We start from the raw sequence: 27,825 nt of genomic DNA, 5'->3' as shown, positions 1-27,825 counted from the left end.
TATTATTATATCTTTAGTGTTAAGGGGGAGAATTCTCAGATATACCAAGCACGCCAACCAGTGGTACATAAAGTTAACACAGGCTATCAAAGTGTCACCTTTAAAAATCATACAACTGTGCAGTATGTTTTGAGGTCAGGGAGTGCAATGCCTCCCACTTCATTTTTGTTTCTCAGAAGTGCTTTGCTTATTTGAGGTCTCTTTCCTCTCCAAATAATCTTGACAATTTCCCTTTCAATCCCCTTGAAAAAGGAATGTTGTATCTCTACTGGGATTGTGCTGAACATGTAGATCGCTTTGACAGGTTTCTCATTTTCACAATACTGAGTCTTCCTACCCATCAACAGGGCACATTTTTCCAATTCTTTAGGTCTTTTATTGTGTTTTGCAGAACAGTGACAAGGTTTAACAGATCAGCAAGGAAACAATATTGGAGAGGATGTGAAGAGATAAGAACTCTTATAAATTGCTGGGGGGACTGTAGAATGGTACAACCACTCTGCAAGGCAATTTTGCATTTCCTCAAAAGATTGAACATGGAAATTCCCCATGACCCAGCAATTCCACTGCTTGGTAAATACATCCTGAGAAAATGAGAACTGAGGCACAAATGGAGACTTGTACACCAATGTTCATAGCCATGTTATTCACCTTTGCAACAACATGTAAACAGCTCAAATGTCCAAACACAATGGAATAGACTGTGAAATTATGGTACTTTCACTTGATGGAATACTACGCAGAATGCAGGAGCAATGGTTTTGTAAATTACTACCTATCTTGGGAGGGACTGGAGACCCCTGTGCTAAGTGTTCTAACTCAGTTCCTAAGGACAAATATTGTATAAGACCATTATTGCAGAACAATTATGAGGATTCAAGGGTGGGGGAGGGGGGAGGAGAGGTGAGGGAGGGCGGGGACAATAATCACAGGGTTACACAATTTGATAAGTGGAGGGAAGAGGGAAGATCTGGTATGAAAAATAATGAATATGAACTTTGTAAATAAACCAGTATTTAAAAAAATCTAATTAAAAAAAAAATCACACAACTTAATGAATCTCAAAGGTTGTAAGTCTTAATCATGGCATTAAGTAATCAAAACATATTTCTTAGTTATCTTTAATCTTGAAGGAAAATGGATATTAACCACCTGGCCCAAATTTACCCTCACTGTTCACATAATCCTAAAGAACTGTATGAATATTTCATTCTATTCTTGCCTCCAACAATAACAAGTTTTGAATTCTTAAAAAATTATTACACTCTCAAAAATAATGGATTTTTGTTAATGTAAATACAGATTTTTTTTGGTCTTTACTCAATTACTCATTTTATCTGAATAAATATGATACTTTTAACTGACAGTATAACAGTAATGGAGTATTTTACCTAAATAGAAATGGGTAATAAATCAAGTATTCCTACAAAAAGTCAACACTATTCCTAGTGGTAAGAAGCTGCACTGCAATCCCAAAGGCACTCAGTTCAAATATATCAGCTGCTTTGTGGGAGAAGAACGGGCAATATCCTCCTATGAGATTAGCCCCCCCCCACCGAAATCCTGCTGGAAGGTCAGCTAGGAGTTGGTTCCCACTTGAGAGCACACAATAACAAATAATTCTATTCAAAGGTACATAAAATTGCTTCACTTTTGAGCAAACTAAAGTGGTAATCCCCAAAACTGAAGAACCAAAATGAGTTGAGCCCCTACACTACACTCAGTAGCTTTCTATTACAGGAAGCATCACGTTCACTGATCTCAAAACCACCTATATTGTCATGGCCTCATAGTAAGAAGCTGCACTACTATCCCAAAGGCATGAGGTTCTAATCCATCTCACGACAAAAATCAACAATCTTCTCCTGTATGATTATTCTCTGAAAATCCACTGGAAGGCCAGCTATGAGCTGGTTCTAATTCAATGATACATATCAACAACAGTAAGTAACAATCAAAACAGCATGGTATGGTACAATGAAGGCACATGTTGTTGTTATTTGCCATCAAGTCACAGCAACTCTGTGAACAACAGATCTGAAACCAGCTCTGCCCTGTGCCATCCTCACCACCTCTGTCACACTTGAGCCTAATGTGTCAATCTCTTTTGTTAAGGATCTTCCTTTCCTTCACTCATCTTCCAACTTTTCAAGCATGATGTCCACCTCCAAGGACCAGTTCCTTCTAACAATATTCCCAAAGTATATGAGGTGACAAGGAGCACTCCGACATGCACACAGACCAAGGGAATAGAATCGAGAACCTAGAAGTTACCCCATCTACCTACAGTCAAGTGATGCTCAACAAGAAAAATGAAACTCAATAAATAGGGAAATGACAGTCTCTTTAAGAAATGGTGCTGGAGAAACTGGACATGTACCTGCAGAAAAATGAAAAAGGATCTACATCTTATGCCACAAAAACCAACTCAAAGTGCATCAGGGACCCAGAGGGAAAAACCAAGAACTATAACAACCATTTGGGAAAAATTCAGAAGTCCTGGTCTATGGCATGAATAGGCTTACAACCACCAAAAATGCACAAACCAAAGATAAAAACCAAAGATAAAATTGAAGAATGGGATCTTCTAGATACCAAATGCCTGTGAACATCAAAGCTTTTTCAGAGGCCCACAGACTTGAGAAATAATATTTGGCATCACATTTCAAACAAGATATTCTTAATTAAAATTTTCAGAAAATTATACTGTATGCACAAGAAAAATAATCCAGTTATAAAATGGGCAAAAGACATGAAAAGATTCTTCATCAAATAGGATATCCAGATGGCCAACAAGCACATATGGAAATGTTCAAAATCACCAGCAATCAGAGAAATGAAAATCAAAACAAATATAAGGTACCATCTCACCCAGCAGCAATAGCAAAATTTAACAGAACAACAAGCAATAAATGTTGAAGATGATGTGGAGAGACTGGAACATTTATGCAGTGCTGGCAGATTATCAAATGGTAAAACCACTATAACAACAATGACTAGGGAGGATAGAAGGAGAATCGACACCTTTGAGCTGTGATGCTGGAGAAGAGTATTGAATGTACCATGGACTGCCAAGAAAACAAACAGATTCATCCTAGAGAGGGTTAAACCAGGCTGCTCCTCGGAGGCAAGGATTCTGGAGCTTCGTCTGAGATACTCTGGACATGTTGTAAGGAGAGACAGGTCTTTAGAGAGGGACATCATGCTGGGTAGAGTAGAGGGACAGCGCAGGAGGGGAAGACCCTCTATGAGGTGGATTGATTCAGTGACTGGGGTAATCGGGATGGGTGTGTCAAAGGCAATGCGATTGGCACAGGATAGAGCATGGTTTAGGGCTGTTGTACATAGGGTCACTATGAGTCGCAAATGACTCGACGGCACATAACAACAACAAAACCACTAAGGAAGGCAGTTTGACATTTTCTCAAAAAGGCAGATATAAAAATCCCATTTCACCATTTCCAAGAAACTCTGGTGGCCTAGTGGCAGGAAGCTGCACGCAATCCCAAAGGCACATGGTTCAAGGCCACCAGCTGCTCTGTGGGAGAAGGATGGACAATCCCTTCCTGTGTGATTAACTGCCTCTGAAAACTCACCAGAGGGTAAGCTATGGGTTGGTTCCAACTCTACAGTATACAACAACAACAAATGATCATTGCTAGTAATATATTCTAAGGAAAGCAAAGCTGAGGCATAAACAGAGATATATATATATGTACACCAGCTCATCACAATGCTCATCACAGTTTTATTCACAATAGCAAGAAAACGGCAACAGCTCAAATGTCCATTAGCAAATGCAGAGACAGAACAATTGTGGTTCATTTACACAGTGGAATACCATCAAGTCCCAAGGAGCAATAAATGCAAAAAATACTACACAGTATTTATAGTTTAGAGGACATCATGCTAAATGAAATAATTCTGCATAAAACCTTCACTGTGAAAATAAGAAGGTAACTGGAGAATAAGGGAAGGTAAGTAGCAGAAATAGACTATACAATCAATGAACACAGTCAAGGATCAGGATAAGGGAAGATCAAACTGGAAAAACTGACAAATGAACAAGATGGTTATTTCAATTAGCGAATAGGAAGAGGTTATGTATACTTGTTCAAAATTGGGAAGGAACAAGGGAGAAGGTGGTGGAAAAAGCAGGAGGGGCGAAAACTACTCAATTGAAACTACTATGGCAGCTGCATTTAGAGGAATAACAAGGGCAAGGGAAAGAAATAGGTGAGATGCAAAGGGAAGTTCATGAGAAAGGCATTGATCAACAGTAATTAATTACATTAAAAAAATGAAAATTAATGACTACATCAAACACAATGAACACGAATGAAACACAATGTATATGAATTCTTGTACAAAAATCCATCAAGAAATGAAAAGTTACATTTCTCTTACATCTCGACTGCCAGCTCTGTGATAAATAAGCCCTTTTAAAACTTAACATAAAATTCTAGGTATGAAAAAATTATAAAAAGTCAATGGTAAATGAATTTTTATGTGTTACAATTTTAAAATTCTCTCAGAGTTTAGAGGTTACATATGTGATATATGAAAAAAAGTATATTAAAAGACCCATACTTCTAGATTTTTTAATTAAGCACTGTACAATATCCAAAAGCAAGCTTCTAGGATGATGAATTAAAAGTTTGGATTTACTTCTAGTGCTCCTCAAACCTCACAAAAAAGAAAGCAAATGATTATAAAGATTAAATAAAACAAATATCTAGAAACTTGCACTGACCAAGAAACTAGTAAAGGGAACAACAGTAACATAATTTGGAAATCTGTAGAGGAGGAAAAATAGGAACTGACAAAACAAACTTCAAAAATCAGATTGCTAAGCCAACAAGTAGATCAAGATGATAGTGAAAGCAATTTACTCTGTAAAAACTCAGAAAAAGCTCATGCAGCAAGTAACTCTGAAAGTGACTGCAAAGGTGAGAAGGAGAATGCTAGGAATAAGAAAATTTGCTGAAAGGCAATTTAAGAGATAAACTTGCACTGTCACCACGTCTCCATCACACCACCACTCCCCGCATCTCACACCACTGGTAAGCCACTCCTCCACCTCTTCAACAGAATTGAGGAGCTTTTATTTCATGTAAAGTGCAAAATAGGGAGTATCTGGGCCAAAAAACAGCAGACAAGGATGAAGGGACAGCAGTATTAAAAAATAGTAAAATCAGTAAAAACAACTCTGGTGCTATGAGTAAGAGTTGTATGGATATCAAACTCAAACAGAAGTTTATATCAAAAATACTGATACCTATAATCTGGTCATGGTCACACAGCCATTGGTACCAACAGGCATATGTATAACACTAAAAAAATCTGCTGTTAGAGAGTTGGCTAAAGTCCTGAGGAGCAATTATATCAGTTTAAAGACTAAGGTGCACTTGATCCAAAACAGTGTTTCCAATTATCTGCTATGCTTTGAGAGCTGGACAATAAAAGAAGACTTGATACATTTGAATTCTTGTATTAGAGAACAGTGCTGAATATCTGATGGTCTGCCAAAAGCCAAAAAGGTTTTAGAGAAAGTGCAACCAGAAAGCTCTCTGGATACAAGGATGGTGAAGTTTCATCTCACATACTTTAGGTATGTGAATAGCTATTCCTTGGAAAGGGAAAGGTGGAGGGTCAGTGAAAGAGATAAAGACCCTCTACAAGATGGATTGATATAGCCCATGTCTGTAATAATGAGCTCAAGTGTGCTGGACATGGTAAAGATAAAGTAGAATAGGACAGACTTCAGATCTGTGGTTCACAGGGTAAGTCTGAGGCATACTCAACTTAATGGAAGTCCCATCTTTACTATGCTCCCCAAAAGCTATTATATATCAGAAGGGATATATTAAAAGACCAAAGCCTTCAACATAAGACAAAAATCCTTACTACTGGATTAATACACAACTTCTTGTGAGAAGAAAAGAAAAAAAAGACAATTCCATCTTATTTGGATGCATAATCAACGCCCTAGGGATTAGCAGTCATTACTATCAGGAGACTTACTGCACCGGGGAAGTCTGCTTTCAGGGACTTCAAGTGTGTTAAGAGATGATGAGAATGGCACAAGATAAGGCAGAGTTCAGACAGGGATCAAATCTGTGGTTCACAGGGTCGCTATGAATCATACCATACTGGAAAGCACCTAACAACAGTGGCATGAGGACTAGAAGCCCTGGTGGTATGGTGAATTAAGCACTGTATTAATTTGAACCCATCAGATATTCCAAGGTCATTACAGAAAGCAGGCTACATCTGTACAAATTTACAGCCCTGAAAACTCTAAGAGCAGTTCTACTCTATCCTGCAGGGCTTCAGTGAGTTGGAATTGACTAGATGGCAGTGGGTTGGTTTGGGGTTTGGAACAAAAATTTGTCAAAGAAAAATTCCAGCAACAGCAAGATCTACTCAAGCCAGTACTATGTCCTAACAGCTTGGTAGTGTTCTAAAATGGTCCAGTTCTAAAATGAACTGTAAATAATCACAGTATACTACATGTTTCAACTATGAACAGTATATAGACAGTCATAAAAGTACAATGAATAAAGATGATTAAAGAAGAAGAATCAAAATACATGAGTTGTGGTGTTAGAGAAGAGTCTTGAATATCCTTTGGGCTACAAAAAAAAAAGTCTGTAGAAGTGAGGACGGTGCATCTTCATCTCATATATTTAGGCATGTTGTCAGGAGAGCTCATCACATGGCGAAAGACATCCTGCTGGGAATGAGAGATGATCAGAGCAAGAGAGAAGACCTTTAGCAAGATGGACTGACAAGTGGTTCCAACAATGGACTACGGCAGGAAGGAAATCTTAAGGATGGCACAGGTTAAGGGCAAGGTTCTGAAAGGTTGCCCATAGGGGTGCAATGTGTTAGAGATGACTCAATTAACACATTAATAACAACAAATGTATCATGTTAAATACAGAAATAACCCAAGTGTTAATCATATACAGCTATACTGGAAGGATGACAGATAGGAGCTATGTCTATGAGGGGACGGGCGGGGAGGACAGTTAGAGAATATGAATAAACATTATTTTCCATGGCGGTACATCAACAGTACATTTCCAGTCAGAAAACTCAAAAAGTATCTGGATAAAAAAATTAAGAGAAACAAACTAAATATCAAAAGAAACTGCTAAAGTTTGTGAAGGGGCGTGAGGGAAAGAAAAGGGGTTTCTTTAAATTTTTTTATTGGTTCGCATGCAGTATTTCACACACATATTTCATTCATGTACAATCTGCAAAAAGTTGCTATTATTTAAAAAAAATGTGTTTGATTAATGTTTCCAATGAAGCATGAGAATCTTTCTGATGCTTTTAATTATTTACTTTCATATCAATAAAACAATTTCATTTGAATATATCCATGCAAACACACAACTCAATTTATATCTAAATCACATATGTAAAAAGAGTAAGTGACAGTTTTGGTAATATTATCAAAGGTCACCTATAATAAAATAATGCTTACCTGAAGAGAAAAGAAACTAAGGTTTACTGAGTACCTATAAAGTGTTAGGCCCAGGGTTTATTTTTTTTCCAATTCATTGCACAATCCCATCATTCCACTATTATTATGGGGAAAAGAATTCTGAGGAATTGAGTCACACAGCAAAGGAAAGATTTGATACAACTCAGACATTAGACTATTCCATTAAAGTTTCTTAATTAATTCCTCTGTTGTTTGTTGCTATCATTGTTAGGTGCTACTGAGTCGACTGTGATTCATAGCAAACTTATGTACAACAGCTTATCAGAACAATAGCTCTGACCCTGCTCTACCTTGAGCCAATTTCATTATCTCTGACACATCAACCCCATTACCCAGTAACTGAAACAATCTATCTCATCCAGTGTCTTTTGTCTTTCTCTCTTGTGCTGTCCCTCCACCTTTCCAAGTATGATGTCCTTCTCCAAGAACTGGTCTGTCTTTGCAACATGCCCAAAGTACTTCAGAAGGAGGTTAAAAATCCTTGCTTCCAAGGAGCAGCCTGGTTTTACTCTGTCCATGATGAACATGTTCTCTTGTCAGTCCATGGTATATTCAAAACTCTTCTCCAGCACAACTCTAAAGGCATCAATTCTCCAGCACCACAACTCTAAAGGCATCAATTCTTCCTCTGTCATCCTTCGTAACCGTCCAGATCTCTGATGCATACATAGCAAGTAATTATGAAGACCATTGCTTGGATCAGGTGCACCTTAGTCTCTAGACTGACACTGTTGCTCTTAAGTCCTCTGAAGATGTCCCTGGCAGATTTTCCCAATGCAATTTGTCTTTTGATTTCCTGACTGCTAAGTGGCAGTGTGTTGTGAATCTCACTTCCAGCTGGACCTTAAGAGGGCCCCTCGTGACTCAGGAGAGGAACACACACATAAGAAACACTCACAGATCCTATGGCTTTCTTTTAATCCCAAGTGGGTGTTAGCAGAGGGGACCTGCCAGATGAATTGGGGTCTCTGGCGCAGAGTCTGCCAGTATGTGGGCATACCGAAATTGTAAAATACTGTAGGGCTGTTTTTAATTATTTTGGGTCATTCTTCTAGGTCATACAGCCCTGGTCTGTCCACTTGCTGTACTCGTGGTTGTAAAGCTGAAAACTGTGACACTGATGTGTCAAATGTGAGAATGGCTACCCATGGTGGACAGTGTTTACTGGAGCTCCCCTACTAAAACAAGCTTGGAAGCAGGAGTGACATCCACTTCTGAAATCTCTTGCCTCCGGAAACCCTATGAACCTGGAGAAAGAATGACAGTTATACAAGTGTCCAGGTCCATCGCGCACAGGATCACTATGAGTCGCCTACGACTCAATGACACTTAACAACAACAATACCCAGAGTGTTAATTGTGGAGCCAAGCAAGCTGAAGCTGTTCACCATCTCAGTTTCTTCCCCATGTAGCATGATGCTGCCAAATCGTGTGAATCTTTGCTTTCTTGATGTTTGGCTTCAATCCATATTTAAGGCTACCATCCTTGACATTCTGCAGCAAACACTTCGGGTCCTGTTCAGTTTTAGCAACCACAGGTGTGTCATCTGCATAACATAGGTTGTTGAATCTTCCTGCAATAGTGAAGTCACATTCCTCCCCATAAAGCCCAGCCCCTCCCAGAAGGTCTGTCTCACTTACAGATTGAAAAGTTATGGAAATAGCACACATTCCTGTACATATTTCCTGACTGTGAACCATGCAGTGTTTCCTTGCTCTGTTCTGACGACTGCCTCCTGGTCCAACTATAGGTTTCATAATAAGCACAATTAAGTGTTCTGGGATTCCAATTCTTCTCTGACTTAAGCACAGTTAGTTGTGATCCACACAGTCAAATGCCTTTGTACAGTGAAACATAGGCAGACATTTCTCTGCCACTCTCTGCTTTCAGCTAAGATCCATTTAACATTAGCTATAATGATAGCAGAGAATTGCCAGAAGTCCAGGCTGGGTTTAGAAGGGGTAGTGGTACTAGGGATATTGTACCTAATGTTAGATGGATATTGGCTGAAAGCAGGGAATACCAGAGGAATGTCTATCTGTGCTTCATTGATTATGCAAAGGCGTTTGACTGTGTGAACCATAACAAACTGCGGCTGACTCTGGGAAGAATGGGAATCCCAGAACACTTGATCATGCTAATGTGAAATTTATAGTTGAACCAAGAGGCAGTCATCAGAACAGAGCAAGGAAACACTGCATGGTTCAAAATTGGGAAGGGCATATGCCAGGGATGTGTCCTATCTCCATACCTTTTCAACCTGTATGCAGAACAGATTACCCAGGAGGCTGGGCTCTATGAGGAGAAATGTGGCATCACGATTGGTGGAAGATCTATCAACAATCTGCGTTATGCAGATGACACAACCCTGCTTGCTGAAACTGAGGAGGACCTGAAGTGTTTGCTGCTGAGGGTCTGGGCCTGCAGCCTTCAATATGGATTGAGGCTCAATGTCAAGAAGACAAAGATTCTCACCACTGGACCAACTGGCAGCATCAGGATGGATGGTGAAGAGATTGAGATTGTTCACAGCTTTAGTCTGCTTGGCTTCACAATCAACACTCCTGGCACTAGCAGCCAGGAAATTAAAAGACGTATTGCAATGGGAAAGTCTGCTGTTAGGGACCTCTCTAAAGTACTCAAGAGCAACAGTGTGTCTCTGGAGACTAAGATGCGTCTGGTACAGGCCATGGTCTTTGCAATCACTTGTTATGTATCAGAGAGCTAGACAATGACCAGGGAGGGCAGAAGGAGAATTGACACGTTTGAGTTTTTGTGTTGGATAAGAGTGCTGAGGGTGCCATGGACTACTAAGAAAACAGATTCATCCTGGAGAGGGTTAAACCAGGCTGCTCCTTGTAGGCAAGGAATCTGAGGCTTCGTCTGACATACTTCGGTCATGTTGTAAGGAGGGACCAGTCCTTGGAGAGGGACATCACGCTTGGAAGGGTGGAGGGCAGGCGCAGGAGGGGAAGGCCCTCTAGGAGGTGGATTGATTCGGTGACTAGGCCAATTGGGATGAGTTTGTCGGAAACAATGAGATTGGTACAGGACAGAGCAGAGTTTAGAGCTGTTGTACATAGGGTCGCAATGAGTCGCAAGAAATTTGATGGCACTTAACAACAACAACAACATAATGACAGTTGAATTCTTCTGTAGTTCTACTCATATCTTACAGAATTTATCTGTTGTTTCAGTATTTACTGAAACAGAACCTTTCTCTCAGATTTAAAAAAAAAAAACTGGAATGTTTTATTATCTTAGCACAAGCTATATTCTAGTGATACATGATCTCAGAAATGATCAAATGATATGCCAGTATGAAAAAACCTCCTTTTTATCTTGGATTTATGATCCAACTTTACATTTAATAAATTAACTGATCAAGAATACCCAGGTTAGACAAAGAACATATGCCCGCAATGCCAGACATAGGGGAACAAGATCACATTCAATGATGCAGTCCATCCTGTGTAACGGGGAAGGTGGGGAGGGCAACTGGTCCACTATAGTAGCCTTGGAGAACAGACAATGGCTGGGAAATCAGTTGCCACTTACTAAAGCATTACCATTGCTTCCTTTCCACAAATTAAATGTGCCCCTACGCCTACCCTGCTATGGACTACTAGCCTGTGAGTGGCCCACTTACACCACTTGACTAGGACTTTTTATTTTTTGTTAACTAACCATTGGATGTTTCATTTTTCAAATTCGAAATGGAATTCACTAAATTTTCTCATTTTGTTTCAATGGCAGAACTGACAACCCAATCTTTAATAAAATAACCACAAGCTCCATACTGGCCTCAATTCCTTTTTATCTCTTTCTTCTTGTAGCTAGATACCAGTGACCTAGGTATCTGTAGCCCTTAAGCTCTTTATCTATATCCCAATATCTAGAAAGGAATTGCATAAAAAAAATGTCAGCTAAAATCCTACCCATTTCCAGAGTAACTCAACTGCCCCTCTCCTCCATGAAGAAATGCTCTCTCAAACACCTGTATTTCAATGATAACTATATCCTTTGTGCTTTCTGTACCAGTTACTATAGTCTATCTTTTGGGTTTAGTTTTATTTGGGTCTACTTCTTTTCTGTATAAACTAAACCTGAAAGAAAGATTATCCATCAACTCTTAAGCATACTATATATTCAAACTGCTGAGTTAATGTCTCATGTTCCACTTCCTCTAACCCAGGCTCATGTCACCATCAAATTTCCCCAGGATTTTTTTTATTTAAAAAAAAAAAAAAGTTAAACAAAAGGAAACAAAAAAAGAAAGTTGCAACATACATAACGGACTTTACAAGAATGTTCAGGAATTATGCAAAAGAAATCTCCCCACTCAAGCACCTTTAGAAAAAAAGGGTTTTAAAAAAAATCAGATGGATTTGCTTTTCACAGATATTTTTGGAGACTTCAACATGTATATCTCTTGGTGGAAAAGCAGGAGGCAGAGTTTCCTGAACACATTCAACCACGCATTCATTTTCTTACAGCAACTCACAGAATTACTTGTCTGTGTTATATATTTGGGAACTTGCTGAAGGAAGTTGTATCCGGTCTGTTACATTTTCATCTACACAGATGTGCAGAAAATCTTGAGCTTATTAGCTCCAGCTGGGAAAAATTGAGAAGTATAGGCTTTATCATCCAAAACATTATAAATTTAAAAAAAAAAAAACAACCCCACACAAAACCCAACAACCAAGCACCATTCTTTTTTTCCCCCTGCTGCTTTGACATGCCTGAAACACTGCTAATGGGTTCATGTACAGCATTTTATGAAATTTCTTTCAATTCTCTTTAACTGGTAGTCTCGAAGTGTATTATAATTATACCATTTAAATACATTTTGCATACTTTCAGCTCAACTGGAAATGTTTTAGTATTTCTTTAATGACATGATGTTTTCAATTCTTTTCTTGATAAATATGAGGCTACTTTCACAGACTCTGCACTGAGTCAAAATTAGTATTTCATTTCAAAAACAAACACTGTATACAAACTCTGAATTTGTTTTTTGATGTTACTCAAGACAGAACTTAGTTTCAAGTACTACTCAAAAAATGGTTGAGTGTAGCTTTATATTTTAATACATTATGTTTTACTATAAGAAAATTTTTAAAATTCTTTTTCATAATTATAAAAGCCAAAGTTTCACTGCTCTGTTATGCACACCGGCAGTACCAATGACACCAGGGGCTTTTCCATCACTAAAAAAGGGTTCGAGTTTGGCAATTTTTCTTACAAAATCCTTATGATTAAAAATGGCAGCTCTTTGAGGAAAATTAATAAGAAAAAATACTGTCTGGTGCTGAGTTTCTTACTAACATTCTCAACCACATATATTGAGAAGAATAGCCACCAGGTGCTGGGTGGTATTTTAACCACTGAAACTTTCACAGTAAACAAAAGTAATGGAGCACATAAGAAATAAATAAATCATCTCTTAATAACATAGAGGATTTATTAGTAGTAGCAGAGAGAGCTCTGGAGGTCTCTGGAGTTGTGGCTGGCATATTACAACATTACTCACAGGAGCAAAGAGATGGAAGCAGCCCAAGTGCATGTCAACAAATGAATAGATAGAAAAACTGGTACATTCACACGATGGAATATTACACAGCACTGAAAAAGAATGAACTTGTAAAACACTATACAACACAGATCAGTCTGAAAGATATTATCCTGAGTAAAATATCTCAGTCACAAATAGACAAATACTGCATAACACAGCTATTTTAAGATAGGATTCACATGGAGGGGGGAAGTGGGGAGAACAGGAAGAGAGTAGACAGATAATGAACTTTGCACTGGCAGAGACGAAGGAAAGGACCATCTGAGAGAAACATGATGAGGCTTTCTATGTATGATAATAACCTAGATACAATCTGCATTACAAAGTGGACTGGGGAAAGAGGAGTAGGGGAGGAGGGGGGAAATGTGTTATCAATGAATGAACAAAAACCCAATCTTTCTATAAAATGTCATTAAAATCACAATTTAAAAAATTCAAGTTATCTGTTGTCTCTGAAAAACAGCAAAAGAGCCAAGTGGTTCAAATCTACAAACTGCTCTGCAGAAGAAAGACGGGCAATCTCCTCCTGTGATTTGCAGTCTCTGAAAATCCACTGGAGGATCAGCTACGAATTGGTTCTATCTTAATGATACAGGACGACGACAACAGTAATAGAATATGAAATATGCCAACTCATAGTGACCCTCCATCAGAATTGCAACTAGAGGAAACTGTTCATATTCCCCCCTCAGAGCGACTAGGAGATTTGAAGTGCTGGAGAAAGGCAGGCTTTGGCTTAGAAGTGCCAATTCACTACAGACTATGCCCCCTATGTGAGAGCTATAAAGAAAATTAAAGGAATTACAAGAGCAATAGCAGGTAAAATATGTTCTAGTTTCAAATTTGGTGGTTAATGCCTCAAAGCAAAACAAACATTACACCAAAACTTGAGACAGGAACAGTCCTAATTATTAGGTGATTCTCCAAGAAAGAACATTACAGGCAGAAAAAAAGAAAAAAAAAAAACAAGAACAATTGCCCTAAGAAGGACACCTGCTTTTTTAATAATTGTCTAATTAATACCGTGATTTCCCTAATTTGTAATATAATATTTATTTGAAGCCCAAGGGAGATGGAGTAGTTTAATTGAGGTGAGATTTCAATGAACTACCTAATACAGTTTATCCTTACATACCCCTAGGAAAAAATCTGGTCCACTGCCCACATTTGTAAATAAAGTTTTATTAGAGTACATCCTCACTCATTAGAATACATATTGTCTATAGTTGCTCTCAGGATACAATTACTGAGTTGACACTTGAAACAAAAATCATACGGCCTATAAAGCCTAAAATATAATCTGAGCCTTCTAAATTAAAGTTTGCTGACTCCTGCTTGTATGGCCTTCAGAATGTCTTATGAATCCATTATATTTAAACCAAAGAGGCATGTGACCAAGTTAATTTCACAAAGCCTAACAGTGTCGGGGGGGGGGGAGGGAATTGTGTAGGCATCATCCTAATTAACAATCATCTTAAACAATCTCAGAATAGTTAACCAAATCTAATTAGTGAAAAGAAAAATGCAGATTCTCCTTCTGAGCAAATAAAAACATGCTTCTTAGCATTTAAAATCTTAGCCAGTTAAACATGCTTCTTAGCATTTAAAATCTTAGCCAGTTAAAATTCTTCTTTCATTGCACAGGGAGGAAAAAAGTAACATAGAACCATTTCTGTTTCTTTGCAATTTCTTGGAAATATAACAAAGATGCTTTGTTTACTTTTCCATCTCCATGTTTCCTGATGTCCAAGAGAAAAATCTTATAAACCAGAACATTCAAGTATTTGCCCTGGAGTGAGAAAACATGAATCTAAAAAAAGACACAAGATGTAGACAGGTTCAGCAGAGAGAGGATGCAAAGTCAGTGTTCTGATAAAGACTGAGTAGAATGTTCTGTGGCCCAAGGAAGCCAGCAGTGCGGAAGCCTGCTTTGTGAGCCTGACACAAAAACAAGCCCACCTTGTGAACAGCAGACCACAAAAGGAAACCACGGCTCCTGGGGCTCTGTACCGAGAACAGGGGAAAACACCCTATGACACTCTAAGAGAGTACTTGGATCTCCCTAAACCCTTGACTTTTACAGAAATGACAGTTTTGGGAATATTCAAGCTCAATGTAATTCAATTAGTGTGTGTACTCAACCACAAACTCATACCTTTGATCCCTGAATATGCATTTTTTTGATAATACCAAGAGTATACCCAGAAGTCTAAGAAATAGTCTGTTATAGTTTAGTCAAAATCTAGTCTTCAAGATGGATGTAAGCATATAAATTATTAACCACATAATGAGTAACCAAAAATATTTCTGGATTTTCTTTCGCTTTCTTAAGAATTTTAATTCCCACTCTTATTAGTCATTTAAGGCTGCTTCTGGTAATTTTATTTCTAATGAAATTAACTTTAGAACTAAGGCATTCTAGAAATGATTGGTAGGTTTAGGGGCCTAGCTATCATGCTGCAGGGACTCACCAAGTTAAATATGTAAATGTGAGACATTTAATCACAAAGTAAATAATTCATGAGGAACACTGCAAGTAGATAACTCAAAAAAGACATCTAAAAACCAAGATGCCAGAAAGAAATTCTAATTAAATATTATCCTTCCTCCAAAGATTTCTCAATACTTTAAGACAGATAAAGGATAGAATTGTACTATTAAGATCAGAAATTATCAAATGCTTTAAAAGTGTAATGTCCAATGTCCAAGAGACCCAGACCATCTATGCAATACACTAAAGTAAAAACAAAATATCAATACTGAAGATGAAAAATTTAACAATGAAACGTTTTCCCCTAAATACAATAAGCATTGTATTCCTGAACAGAGCACTGCTATGATATAAGCAAAAACTAAACAATGTGGGCCAAGTACATTAATGAAGCCTGTGTTGTTGTGGGTTTTTTCCTTGTTACAAATTGAGACACAGTATAATGTAAAGTTAAAAATAAACAATGAAGATATAGATGTAATTCACAATTTTCAGCTATAGTTTGCTACCTAGAATCTTAACTCAAGATTCCACACATCATATCTTAATCCTTCATGTCTAAACACTGACACTGCAAGAGTATACTGGAGGTTGCTAATTATATCTTCATGTAGGGGGAGTGAGTTAGAGGAGACACTTTCTAGCAGGTCTGGTAATGGAAAATTTGAATTTTTAAAACTACAAACCAATGATATCTCACAAAAGGAAAAACTACATACCCTTGAGGAGAGAGTTTGTCCAGCCACCCAGATTTCACTTTTTTGGCAGATGATCCATAATAACAGGCATAAGGAGATATCGCATTTGAGGCAAAGGTTGACGAATCAGTATTTCTACACGTGGAGCTACTTGGATAACTGTGCCTGGTAAGAGGGTCCAAGTTCAAGACTTTTTGGATCCTAGATTTAGGAGCCTTTGAATTTTTCCGTTTTAAACTATGAAAGCATTCTTCTACTGTTGAGTATTCGGATTCAGAAGCAGAGTCTATCGGGACAGTATTTTTGTCCTCTCGAGGTATCCAAATATCCTCCACTTTGTCTTGCCTTGTTCTCTCTAGGCTGTTATCATATATGCTAAATGGAAAAGAGAAGTGTTAGTGTGTCAAAGTTCTCCATGTCATTTAAGCAATCTTTTTATTTATAAACAACAAATTACGAAAACTAAATATCAAGAAAAGTTTAGAGTTCACTGAGCCCAAACTACAAATGTTAAATCTCATCTATGAAATATAATGGGAATCCTCATTAATCTAAGACATAATTGGATACTTTTAGCTAGAGTTTTTTCCCTGTGTATAAATGAAATGTGATCACTTTTATCACAGGGGACTATGTGTTGATGGTTAGGACAAGGACTGACCAAATGTTCGGCATTATAATTTAAGCATCTTCAACAGCACTATTAAGCAGTTGGTCCAATTCACTTTTCTGGACCACATTATGAACCACTGGGGTAAAGAGTTGTGCTGCCAACCCAAAAGCATGTGGCTTGGATCTTCCACCTACTTCACGGGAGAAAAATGGGCAACATCTTCCTTTGTGGCTTCAGCCTCCGAAAATCTGCTCAGTACTGGTTCCAACTCAGTAGCAATGAACTGAGCCAGGATGTCAAACTAATCTATCTGAAGACCTTATTTGCCAACAAGGAATCTCTGGATAGTGGAAACAGTTAACATGCTTGACTTCCAACTAAAAGTCTGGAAGTTCAAGTCCGTTCATAGATCCCTTAGAAGATAAGCTGAGCCTTTTTCTGAAAAATCAGCAACCCAAATTCCTACATGGGATAGTTCTACCCTCATATAAAAGGGGTCACCATCAATATGAACTAACTTGATGGCAACTTAGGTTTGTTTTTTTTTTACTTATATCTAACTTGTCACCTCTCAAACTTTTCTAATCAGCCCAAAGAAACCTATGTTCCACATAAAATAAGAAAATAGAAACTACGTCTTCCTGCTAAGACCTGCATCACTATTTTCTGTCATTATAGAAAAACTGCACCACACTGCTAGAAGAAAACAAGAAAAGCTCAGTGCACAGTACACAATAATATAAAATATTTACTGGAACACACTGTTATCACTAAGCATATTCTAATAGATTGAAGGAATGGCACAGATTGACACAGTCCTTTATGTTCAATAAAACCCATTACAATAAAGTTTTTGCCAATCAATGTAATAAACATATCTAGAAATCAAAAAATGTCCTTCCTGGAAACAGTGTTCTAAAAAGATTTCCTCCTCTAAAGATAGATTTAGCCTTCTACATTTTTTATTTGAATACATTCTTATCTTTTGTTTATCAGAGATTACTTAGTTTCAACTTAAGGAAACCAATCAATAAGGCTAAAATGTTAATCTAGGAAAATTAAGTACTGGAATTAATGTGTTAAAAAGTCAATTAATACCACATAATGAATTCAGTATACTAAGCCCCAACAAAGCTAAGGGAGAGAAATATCACAACAAAAGTAAAATTTAAACTAATATCTTTTCATTTCATGTGTGATCCACAGAGCTAAATAAACTCTTATCCAATCTTTACCTCTAATAAAAAATGACTAACATAACATTGGAAAAATTTGTACCTCACCAAGTAATACAGTAAACTGTTCCTTTGTTCTATATATACACACACTTAAGTTCTTATCTTCAAGGCTCAGTTATGATCACCACATATTGGCCTCGTATTTTTGAGAGGTAAAAGGGTGTTTCCATCAGAAAAAGAAGGGGGAAAAAATCTGTCACAGACCATCACTCTATGCTCATTTAATGACTCCCTTATATTCAACTATAACAATATAAAAAATATTACAGGTACTCTATCTTAGTAATATAAAGATTATTTCTTAGCATGAAGCTAACATTTGCAGTATGTTATGTGAAAAAATTAGCCATGATAAATCAAAGACTACAAACCTTGATTTGACCAAAAGAGAGTTCCTTTCAGTAGTTGCTTCCCCTTTAAGTGTTTCTTCATGGGTCCAAAATTCATTCTTTATAGATTTCTTCTATGAAAACAAATGCATACATTTTCTGATCTGTTGCTGTTTTATTTTATTTTTTTTTATTGTAGCAATAATCTATGCAGGTCTTTACTATTTAGGATTACTTTTGTTAACAAGTATCTAACTGAATCACTTTCCATTAAAATCAGCACAATCAGGGAGGCTATTTATGAAACATTAGCCTTTCACCGCCATTTCTTCAGTATTATAGTTAAGTCATTATGAAACTCTAATAACAAAACATGCTAACCCAGTCATTTTACTTTTATTCTTTGGTTTTTGTTTTTCTTTTCTCTTCCAGATTCTCTTCCCCTCCCTCAATAAAACTTTATTTACTGGACATTGCTTGCCAATACTTTGTCTATTACATTTCCACCTACGACAATTAATTATTATTAGATCTGTATTTCTTGACAGCATTTTTCCTCTGTCCTTTCAGCTTCAAGAAACAAAACTGTGAGATAGAACACATAGGAGAGAAGAAAAACTGTATCACAAGTCAAAATAATTAAGCTACGTAAATAGACATCCAAAGACACTGCTAAGAAAAAAAAACCACCCAACCTAAACTAAGGGATTTTTGTTTATGTTCCATTTGCCGTTTGTTATTATTAAAATCACTTGATCTTTGGTGAAATTTAAATCCCACAGTTCTGTATTTTAGGAAATTAATCTGAAAGTATATTCTTATGACATACAAAGTTACAGAATTATCATGGTGATATTAAACAAAAATTTTACTGACTAGACCTTCTATTCCTCAATCTAAAGCATTCTTCACAGAGTACACAGGAACACAAAAAGATATAAGTAACACAGGCAAAAAAGCAAAGAACTGAATATGGAAAAAATGTAAAATGTATGGGACTAACCTTTGAATTTTCTAGTTTCTGGAATAGAAAAGTTTCTCCATAAGGAAAAATGGAAGATGAATTCTCCTCATTTGAATCTTTTCAGGGAATTATAGGATGGAGAACGAAAAGATGTGAATAATATGACATAATTGTTTATTAAAAAAAAATGCATGTGTTTTATACCAATACCAGACTGCTTCTTAAGTTCTATTCTTTGACAATGTAAAAGTGAGCTTTTTGATTCCCATCCCACCCAAATCAACTGTCATCATCTTTTTAATGTATTACTCATGTACACTAGTCAACTGGTAGCCATTGCACACTGTATGACTCACTTTTTCTTAAAATTACATGTGCCATATATGACTTTCTTGACCTTTATGATCTTACGTTAATATTACCAAGCACATTTTCCACATACACTGGTGATGCCATTTTAATGTTCATTTCTAAATAAAGGAGCAATATAAAAGTAGAAGATCTTACGCCTATTACAATCAATAATCAATATGCAAAAATCAATATGACAAAAAATCATAAGAGCTAGATGTTATAGTGTTCAAAATTCTAGAATGTGCTTATTATAATTCTAACATCACATCTATTATGATAGCTATTCTAACATCATAGCTACTAGAGTATGTCTAACACCATAGCAACCAGAAAATAGCATGCCTAAATCAACCGGTTCAAGAGAATTTCTACCATTCTTAAACTGCACTGGCTCATAAGAAAAAAATTAATTCTCCGTATTTGTATTTTCTGCTACTATAACAAAGGTGTTAAAGGTTCAGCCGCCACATGTTTGCCATCTTATTACGGAGAAGAATGTTTCTGAAAGTCTATCAGTATAATTTTCAAAAGGAAAGAAAGCCTTTCTGTCAATGCTCAATTTCCCCAAGTAATAATACTAGGTTCCCGTTGCCATGGCAAAACTACCTGCTATAACTCTTTGTCCTGTAGCTCGGACTTCCAGAACCAATTTTAATTTAGTTAAATATCTTTGATTGTAGCTAACAATGAACAAAGCTTGTACAAAAAATCTTTGAATATAAGCTTGTTCAGATTTCCAAGGAGGCTAAAGGGTGTATCACTATCTTTCATTCACTCACCTTTAAAAGTATCTGAAGTGACATGAATCCAGGCATGCAGTTATTCTTATAATTCCCTATTCCTCAGGCAGTCTGTCTTCACAATCACAATTTTAACAAATGTCCCCTCTATCAAATATGAACTGATAAATTTACAGACACTTAAAATGTATAGACTCACTTTGCTGGGCCACACCTTCTCCAGCTGAGGTAGTTACGTTTCTTTTCTCACGGTAGTAGCTTAAAACAAAAGAGGAAAATGGTTATAAGTTACTATCTTGAGGAAAGGATCAATGACTAGAGAAATACATTTGCAGGGGTAGGAAAATCTAATTTTTTAAAAAATATGATTTGAAATGAACAAAGTGCTCAGATTCCATAGGCATATTTTTCTACAAAACCATTAAGGTATTTCACTGAATTTTACAAGCATTTGCTTTTTGGCTCTATAATCCACAAAACTTAATAATTGTATACGGTCATTATGTACCCTAATAGGTGAAAAGAAAGATGTTAAAACTTGCAACTAATTAAGTATAACCTGTTTAAAATATTGGTATATATACATATATGGGGGGGGCGGGGAAAGGAGGGCACATGCATGTGTGCACATGAACAGATGTTATAAATGAGCACAATATATGATGTATTGTTGTTTTTGTTAAGTGCTAGTCAACTATGAATCACAGAGGCTCTGTGAACAGCACATCTGAGCTCTACGCAATCTCACACCATCTTCATGATCTCTTACTCTGCTCAAGCCCACTGTAGTGATCACTGTGTCAATCAATCTCTATATATTGGGGGTCTATATATAGGGTACTGCTGTTGTTATTGATAGCCATTAAATGAAGTATGACTCATAGCGACCCTATGAACAAAAGACCTGAAGCCTTTCCATAATTATCATTGAGATATATCTATATCTATCTATATCTATATCTATCTATCATCTATCTCTATCTCTATCATCCCTAACTCTATATCTTTATCTCTATCTCTATCTCTATCTAATCTATATATATCTATATGTATATCTATATCTATAGATACCTATAGATATATATGATTTAGATAGCCATAACTGTTGTTGTTCCATGATACCACTTTGTTAGTTCCAACTTACTATTCTTAGTATAAGAGAACAAAAGAAGCTTCATCCTGCACTGTTTTCACAATTGTTACTATGATTGAGCCCACTGTTGTAACCACTGTGTCAACCCATCTCATCGAAGGTCTTCTTTTTCTCTGATCCTCTATTTAACGAACCCGGATGCATTTCTCCAGAAAGTTGCCCCTTCGAGTAACACTGGATAGCATTAGGAAAATCCACCACCAATTATCTCTTAAAGTGGTAAAGAGCAAGTGTGTCTAGTCCAGCCAAGGTATACTCAGTTACTTCATATGCCTGTGGGGTGGACAATCTATAAGGAAAACTGAAAGAGCATTCATGCCTTTTATTTGTGACATTACTGAAGAACATTCGAGATATCATGGACTGCCAAAACAATAATTCTGTCTTACAAGGAGTAGAGGCAAAGTGTCCCTTAGAAGCAAGGATGATGAGACTTCCTCCCACATATTTTAGGTGGGTTATCAAGGTGATCTAGTCCCTAAAAGAAGTGACTATGCTTGAAAAGTGGAGAATTCTGAAAGAAAAAGAAAGAAAAAAAAGTCCCTCAATGGCATGGGATCACACAGTGACTGACAACACTGGTTTTAAGCACAGGTGAGATTGTGAAGGGCGAGCTGAGTTAGGCAGGCTTTCACTGTGTTGTACAGAGGGCTGTGATGAATGAGTTGGAACCAAGTCAATGTCACGTAACAACAAGTCCTCATTTACTGATATGTTTAGGTTACAAAGACTAGTTCATTTTGCAAACATCAGACTTAAGTTGAGGTTGCTCACCACCTATCAGAAGTCCTGATTTGTTTCAAGGTGGATGTGACTCAGGGAAATCTCCTCTTCCTACCTAGAATTGCTCCACCACTATGGAACCCACAGGGTTGAGACTGGAGGCAGTCAGGGGTTGTCCACCACCTGCAGAATAGTGGCAGAAACCTACCATCAACCTCATCACACTCCAGGCTTGCATGTGGATTCCCATCTCATCACTTCACTAACCTTGCCCTTCTCCATTCTCTATTCTTCTCCCATCTAAGCTCTTTGTTAACACACAAAATGGTCAGATCATAAAAGTGGTGGTGGTGGTGGTGGTGGTTGTTGTTGTTATGTGCCGTCGAGTCGTTTTCAACTCACAGCCACCCTATGTACAAGAGCCCTAAACGCTGCTCTGTCCTGTGCCAACCTCGCCATCTCAAACACACTCATTCCCACCACCCCAATCACAGAATCAATCGATCTCATCGAGGGTCTTCCTCTCCTGCGCCGCCCCTCTACTCTGCCAAACATGATGCTCCTCTCCAAGGACCAGTCCCTCCTTGCAACATGCCCAAAGTATGTCAGACGACAAAATGGCTTTCCTGGCCATTACTTAACTTTGCCATATGAAAGGATGAGAATATGCCAATAGCACATGTTAGCCTACCTACAAGGGGAGTGGCTAGTCTTGCCACTAAATCGAGGGAATCCAGAAGCAAAAGGAAGATCTCCCACCAGCAGAGAGCCAGAGACTGTAACGTGTCCTTCAGGACACCAGACAAACTAGGAGGGCCTATGAGAACAGTAGCCATAGCAGCCACGGTAGAGAACCAGAGACCGTGAGATAGGATCGTGGGACTGCTACACCACTGGTAAGAGCAAAAGCCTTTTGTCCAAGTTTGTTGGAGGACTAGGGAGGGAAGAGCCAATATTGGCAGGAGTTGTGAGGTTCAAGAATGAGAGGCCTGTGAGCACATTTCAGAAGCTATCCTAACTATATTCTGCCACTAACCTGGATTGTTGCCTTCTGACTTCTCCAATACGGCCAGGAGTAGTCCATTAGCTAGTGCATCAGATTTTTTTAATTCAAGTAAGAATGGTGTTGAGATGAGTAGAAAGAGGTACAAGAGCATGAGGGGCATGTCTGATTGCACGGGAATTGTTTTTCTGTTGTTCATGCTATTAATAGGGAGAGTTCCCCTTTGTGAAGGTGATACGGTCAGATATGGCCCTCTACAAGTGGACCTTGCTCTTTTTTACAGTAGGGGTTTTATTATTATTATTATTATTATTATTATTATTATTATTATTATCATCATCATCATCATCATCATCATCATCATGAAATATCAGATAAGGAGATAGTTGTTAAGTAAGGATATATGTATGCCTATGTATTTCAGAAAATCAAGTCATATTCCTACAAGAAATAATTTTATTAACTAGATATCACAATTAGAATATCTTTTGTCATTAGCTTTATACTATAAAGTAAAAAAAAAAAACAAACCACCAAAAATCAAAACTGGTCAGGACCTACGAACATAATAGAAAAAGGCCTAAAACATCCTACAATATAGAGGAGAAATACTGCAAAGTTAGAACAGAAACCTAATATAATAATAGCTGTGACAAAAGCAAATCTTATGGAGCCAGAGGTCAAGGAATACCTTCTTTGATATAAAATAATTCTATTTTTTTTTGTTTCATTCTCTATTTCATTTTTAAATGTTATTATTATTGTTTCATCTAAATGCAAGGGTCAGGATTCTGTTTTTAACTTCTCCTAAGCAATTCTCTGGTCAACAGAGCTAGTCCACAAATGCTACGTATTAAAGAGTAACTGAAGCCCTGTTTCAGCCCATGAAGCAGTAACTGCCATAGGACTAATTACTCCACTGAAACAAACAGTAATTTTTCAAATACATGCAACAATGTGTATTGATGAACAAGTGAAAAGTCAACCTTCCTGTAAACTTTCACTAAAAAAAAAAAAGAAAAGAAACAACTGTTCTCCACACTGCACAACAGTGAGTGCTGGATAGTAACATGATTGAAATAAAGCAAACCAGAAGACCTCTACAAATTCCCAGGAATCTTCATGGAACAATTTTCAAGAGAGCAATATGGAGAGGAAAAACTTAACCACACTGAATCAACATTCCAGGGATGAAGACCAAGGTCAAAGAGTGGAGGGCGGCTAGAATTTGGAATGTAAAGTAGGAGACAGGGCAGTTGCCATAATGATGAAGACAGTGATCCCAGAGTTTTGGGCTCAGTAATAATGCATGAAGGCAGAGGATTTACACTCCACAACGTGAAACAAAGAACAATAGCCAGGGAAGAAGAACGACCGATTACGGAAGCACTTGAAGCCAAACATTTCCCTAGAGCACACAAAAGTCTGGGAAACAATAAAATTCCCAGGAGACAAAGTGAACACATCTCATTAAATACACTGGAACATTTATTTAATAATAATGACCCTAAAAAGCCCTTATCTATTGATCATGATACTCAAATAGCATTAAAGTACAGACCACTGTAGGCTCATTATGGCGGGGAAAAAAAATAACTTAAATCAAGTTTTGAAACAATCAATCTGATTCATAAATAACTTTACTACCTGCCATAATAAGTTGGCACTACTAACACACACACACACACACACACACACACACACAATCTAGCATTCAGAAATATAACTCATAACTTCAATACCAGATATGCAAATAAGACGCATGTGAATTGTGAGCAGGTATAGAAAAAAGAAAATCCTGTTATTAGAAAGATACACAGAAATTATCCACCCACTGCCATCAAGTTGATTCCAACTCACAGTAGCTTTAGAAGACAGAAAAGAACTGTGATGGTTTCCAAGGTAATAAATCTTGGAAAGGAAAGCTGGCTGCTATCTTTCTCCTGCAGAGAGGGCCTGGTAGATTCAAACCATAAACCTTTTGTTTAGTGGCCAAATGCCTTAACTACAGAGCCATTAGACTTGTCTCCAGAATTTTAAAAAATATCAAAGGATTTAAAACAAAAATCCTGATTTAAATAAAAGTATGAAAAATGTTAAAAAGATGTCAATTGAAACTAAGACATTAAAAGACAAAATACAGAAAATTAAAATTTCTGCAAAGAAGAAAATACTAGAAATGGCAGAATCAATGTATCTCAAAAGAAAACATAGTATTACAATCCAAATTATGTACATGAAAAAGATACAGTACCTATCTATCCATGTGCAAATGTCCTTGTTTGGAAGTAAAAATTTTCTGCCGTTACCTCAATAATCATACCAAAGTAGTGTACGGGTCCTATAATTTAATCTGAATGCTGTCTTATAAAAAGGGAAGACATATAATAAAAGTCCCATACACACAAGAAGATGCCAACGGAGGTCCCACCTACAAGTTCAGAAACACCAAGAAATACCTAGAGCTGAAAGAGTTTAAAAATTATCTCCTACACACAACAAAGGATGGTCCCACCAATGCTCCAAATTGCCTTTTCTAGCCTCCAGACAAATTCTTATTCTTTAGACACATCTACATATGGTATTTATATTAGGGCACAAGTAGATAAGCTGATACAAAGCAATGAAAACTATACAAATGTTGTTGTTGTGTACAATAGCATCAGAGTGGACCCATAGTTGAACCTCAGGCAGGTTTTCAGAAACATTTAATTGCAGGGGAGGAGATTGTCCATCCTTCTGCTGAGCAGTGGTGGCTTTAAATCGTGTGCCCTGGCGAATGCAGCTTCCTGCCACTAGGCCGGCAGAACTCTACTATGCAAATGTAAGCAAAGAAGAAAAAAAAATGTATGGACAAAGGTTCAGAAACTGGTGGGCCTAACAATTAAACTAGGCTATCACTACAAGGAGAAATAAAACACACACACACAAAACCACAAGAGTAAATTTATGCCAAAATGGTCTAAATTTTATAAAAACTATGAATGCCAAATCCAGAGGTATCAATAAACTAAAAACTGAGTATTTACACAAAGTAAACTAAGTTGTTATTGATGGTTTTGTAGAGGCAGAACCGACCCAGAACTGACCCTCCAGAGAATTTTCAGAGGCACTTAATTGCACCAAACTTATCATTGTCATTTTCATGTACACAAAGAAAAATGAGGAAACTTTAAGGAGAATCAGGAGGAAAAAAAGATCTGTGGTGATTGTTGTTGTTAAGTGCCGTTAAGTCATAAGCAACTCATCGCGACCCTATGAAGGAGAGTCCTCAACACCTGTGTGACTTTCATCCTGTCTCCAGGTTCCTAGAGTTTCCGAAGGCAAGCTATTTACTGAAATGGATGCCACTCCTGCTTCCAAGCTTGTTTTAATCAGGGAGCTCCACCAAACACTGTCCACAATGGGTAACATGTGGAACCGTTATTGCATTTGACATGTCAGTGTCATAGTGTTCAGCTTTGCAGAGATCACAAGTTACAGCTGTATGGCAAGTGGACACACCAGGGCTATATGACCTAGATTGGTACCCCTTCTCATGACAAAATATGCAAGACAGAAGACAGTAAAAAAAGTTTTAAAGATATTTTTTAAAAAAATCAGCCAAGAATTCTGTCTTATAAAAATGTTAAAATGAAAACAAAGTATAGACTTTTCAAATAAAATTAAAGAAATAGAAGGCCTATATGACATTAAGAAAACATAGAACATGAGAAGTAAAAGGTAAAGAAATAGAATCAAGGTACTCGTTATTGGCAAAGATGATGAAATATCAACTCACATACTTTGTGTATGTTGTCAGGAGGGTCTAGTCCTTGGAAAAAGACATCATGCAGGGAAAGATGGAGGGTCAGAGAAAGAGAGGAAGACCCTTGACAAGATGCCCTGTTAACAATGGGCTCAAGGATCCGGCAGAATGTGAGGATGGTGTAGGATAAGGCAAATTCAGATGCTGTTCTTAGGACTGCTACGCGTTGTAGCCAACTTAAGGACACCTAAAAACAACAATAATATGTGGTGGTGTTTTGGGTGGTGTTATGTGCCACTGAGTCACTTGTGACTCATAGGAACCCTATGTACAACAGCCCTGAAACCTGCCCTATCCTGTGCCAACTTTCCTGTCTCTGACACACCAGAGACCTTCATTACCCCAGTCAGCAAATCAATCCATCTCATCAATAGTCTCCCTCTCTTCTCTATCCCTCAACCCTTCCAGGCATGATGTCCCTTTCCAGGAAACAGTCCCTCCTTGCAACATGGCCAAAGTATGTCAAGATGAAGCCTCAGCATCCTTGCCTCCAAGGAGCAGCCTGGCTTCATCCTCTCTAGGACAAACCTTCTTCTTCTTCTTCTTCTCTGGCAGTCCATGACATATTCAAAACTCTTCTCCAGCACCACAGTGCAAGACATCAATTTATTTCACA

At 37.5% G+C, this 27,825-nt stretch overlaps 1 protein-coding gene across 1 annotated transcript in view; it reads right to left on the bottom strand.

Annotated features, from left to right (window-relative positions):
• The window catches only part of ARAP2 (ArfGAP with RhoGAP domain, ankyrin repeat and PH domain 2), a 302,530-nt gene that overhangs the window by 248,782 nt on the left and 25,923 nt on the right, over nucleotides 1-27,825 (bottom strand). The window contains exons 2-5 of the mRNA XM_006895415.1: nucleotides 20,722-20,780; nucleotides 19,468-19,544; nucleotides 18,507-18,598; nucleotides 16,306-16,659 (exon numbers count right to left, since the gene is read on the bottom strand). Coding sequence (XP_006895477.1) covers nucleotides 16,306-16,659; nucleotides 18,507-18,598; nucleotides 19,468-19,544; nucleotides 20,722-20,780 — 582 coding nt within the window. The remainder of the gene's footprint in view (nucleotides 1-16,305; nucleotides 16,660-18,506; nucleotides 18,599-19,467; nucleotides 19,545-20,721; nucleotides 20,781-27,825) is intronic.

The sequence above is a fragment of the Elephantulus edwardii genome, unplaced genomic scaffold, assembly GCF_000299155.1.
Source record: "Elephantulus edwardii isolate Elephantulus edwardi_28Jun2011 unplaced genomic scaffold, EleEdw1.0 scaffold00167, whole genome shotgun sequence".
Lineage (NCBI taxonomy): Eukaryota > Metazoa > Chordata > Mammalia > Macroscelidea > Macroscelididae > Elephantulus > Elephantulus edwardii.
This window is presented reverse-complemented; position numbering and strand designations above follow the sequence as displayed.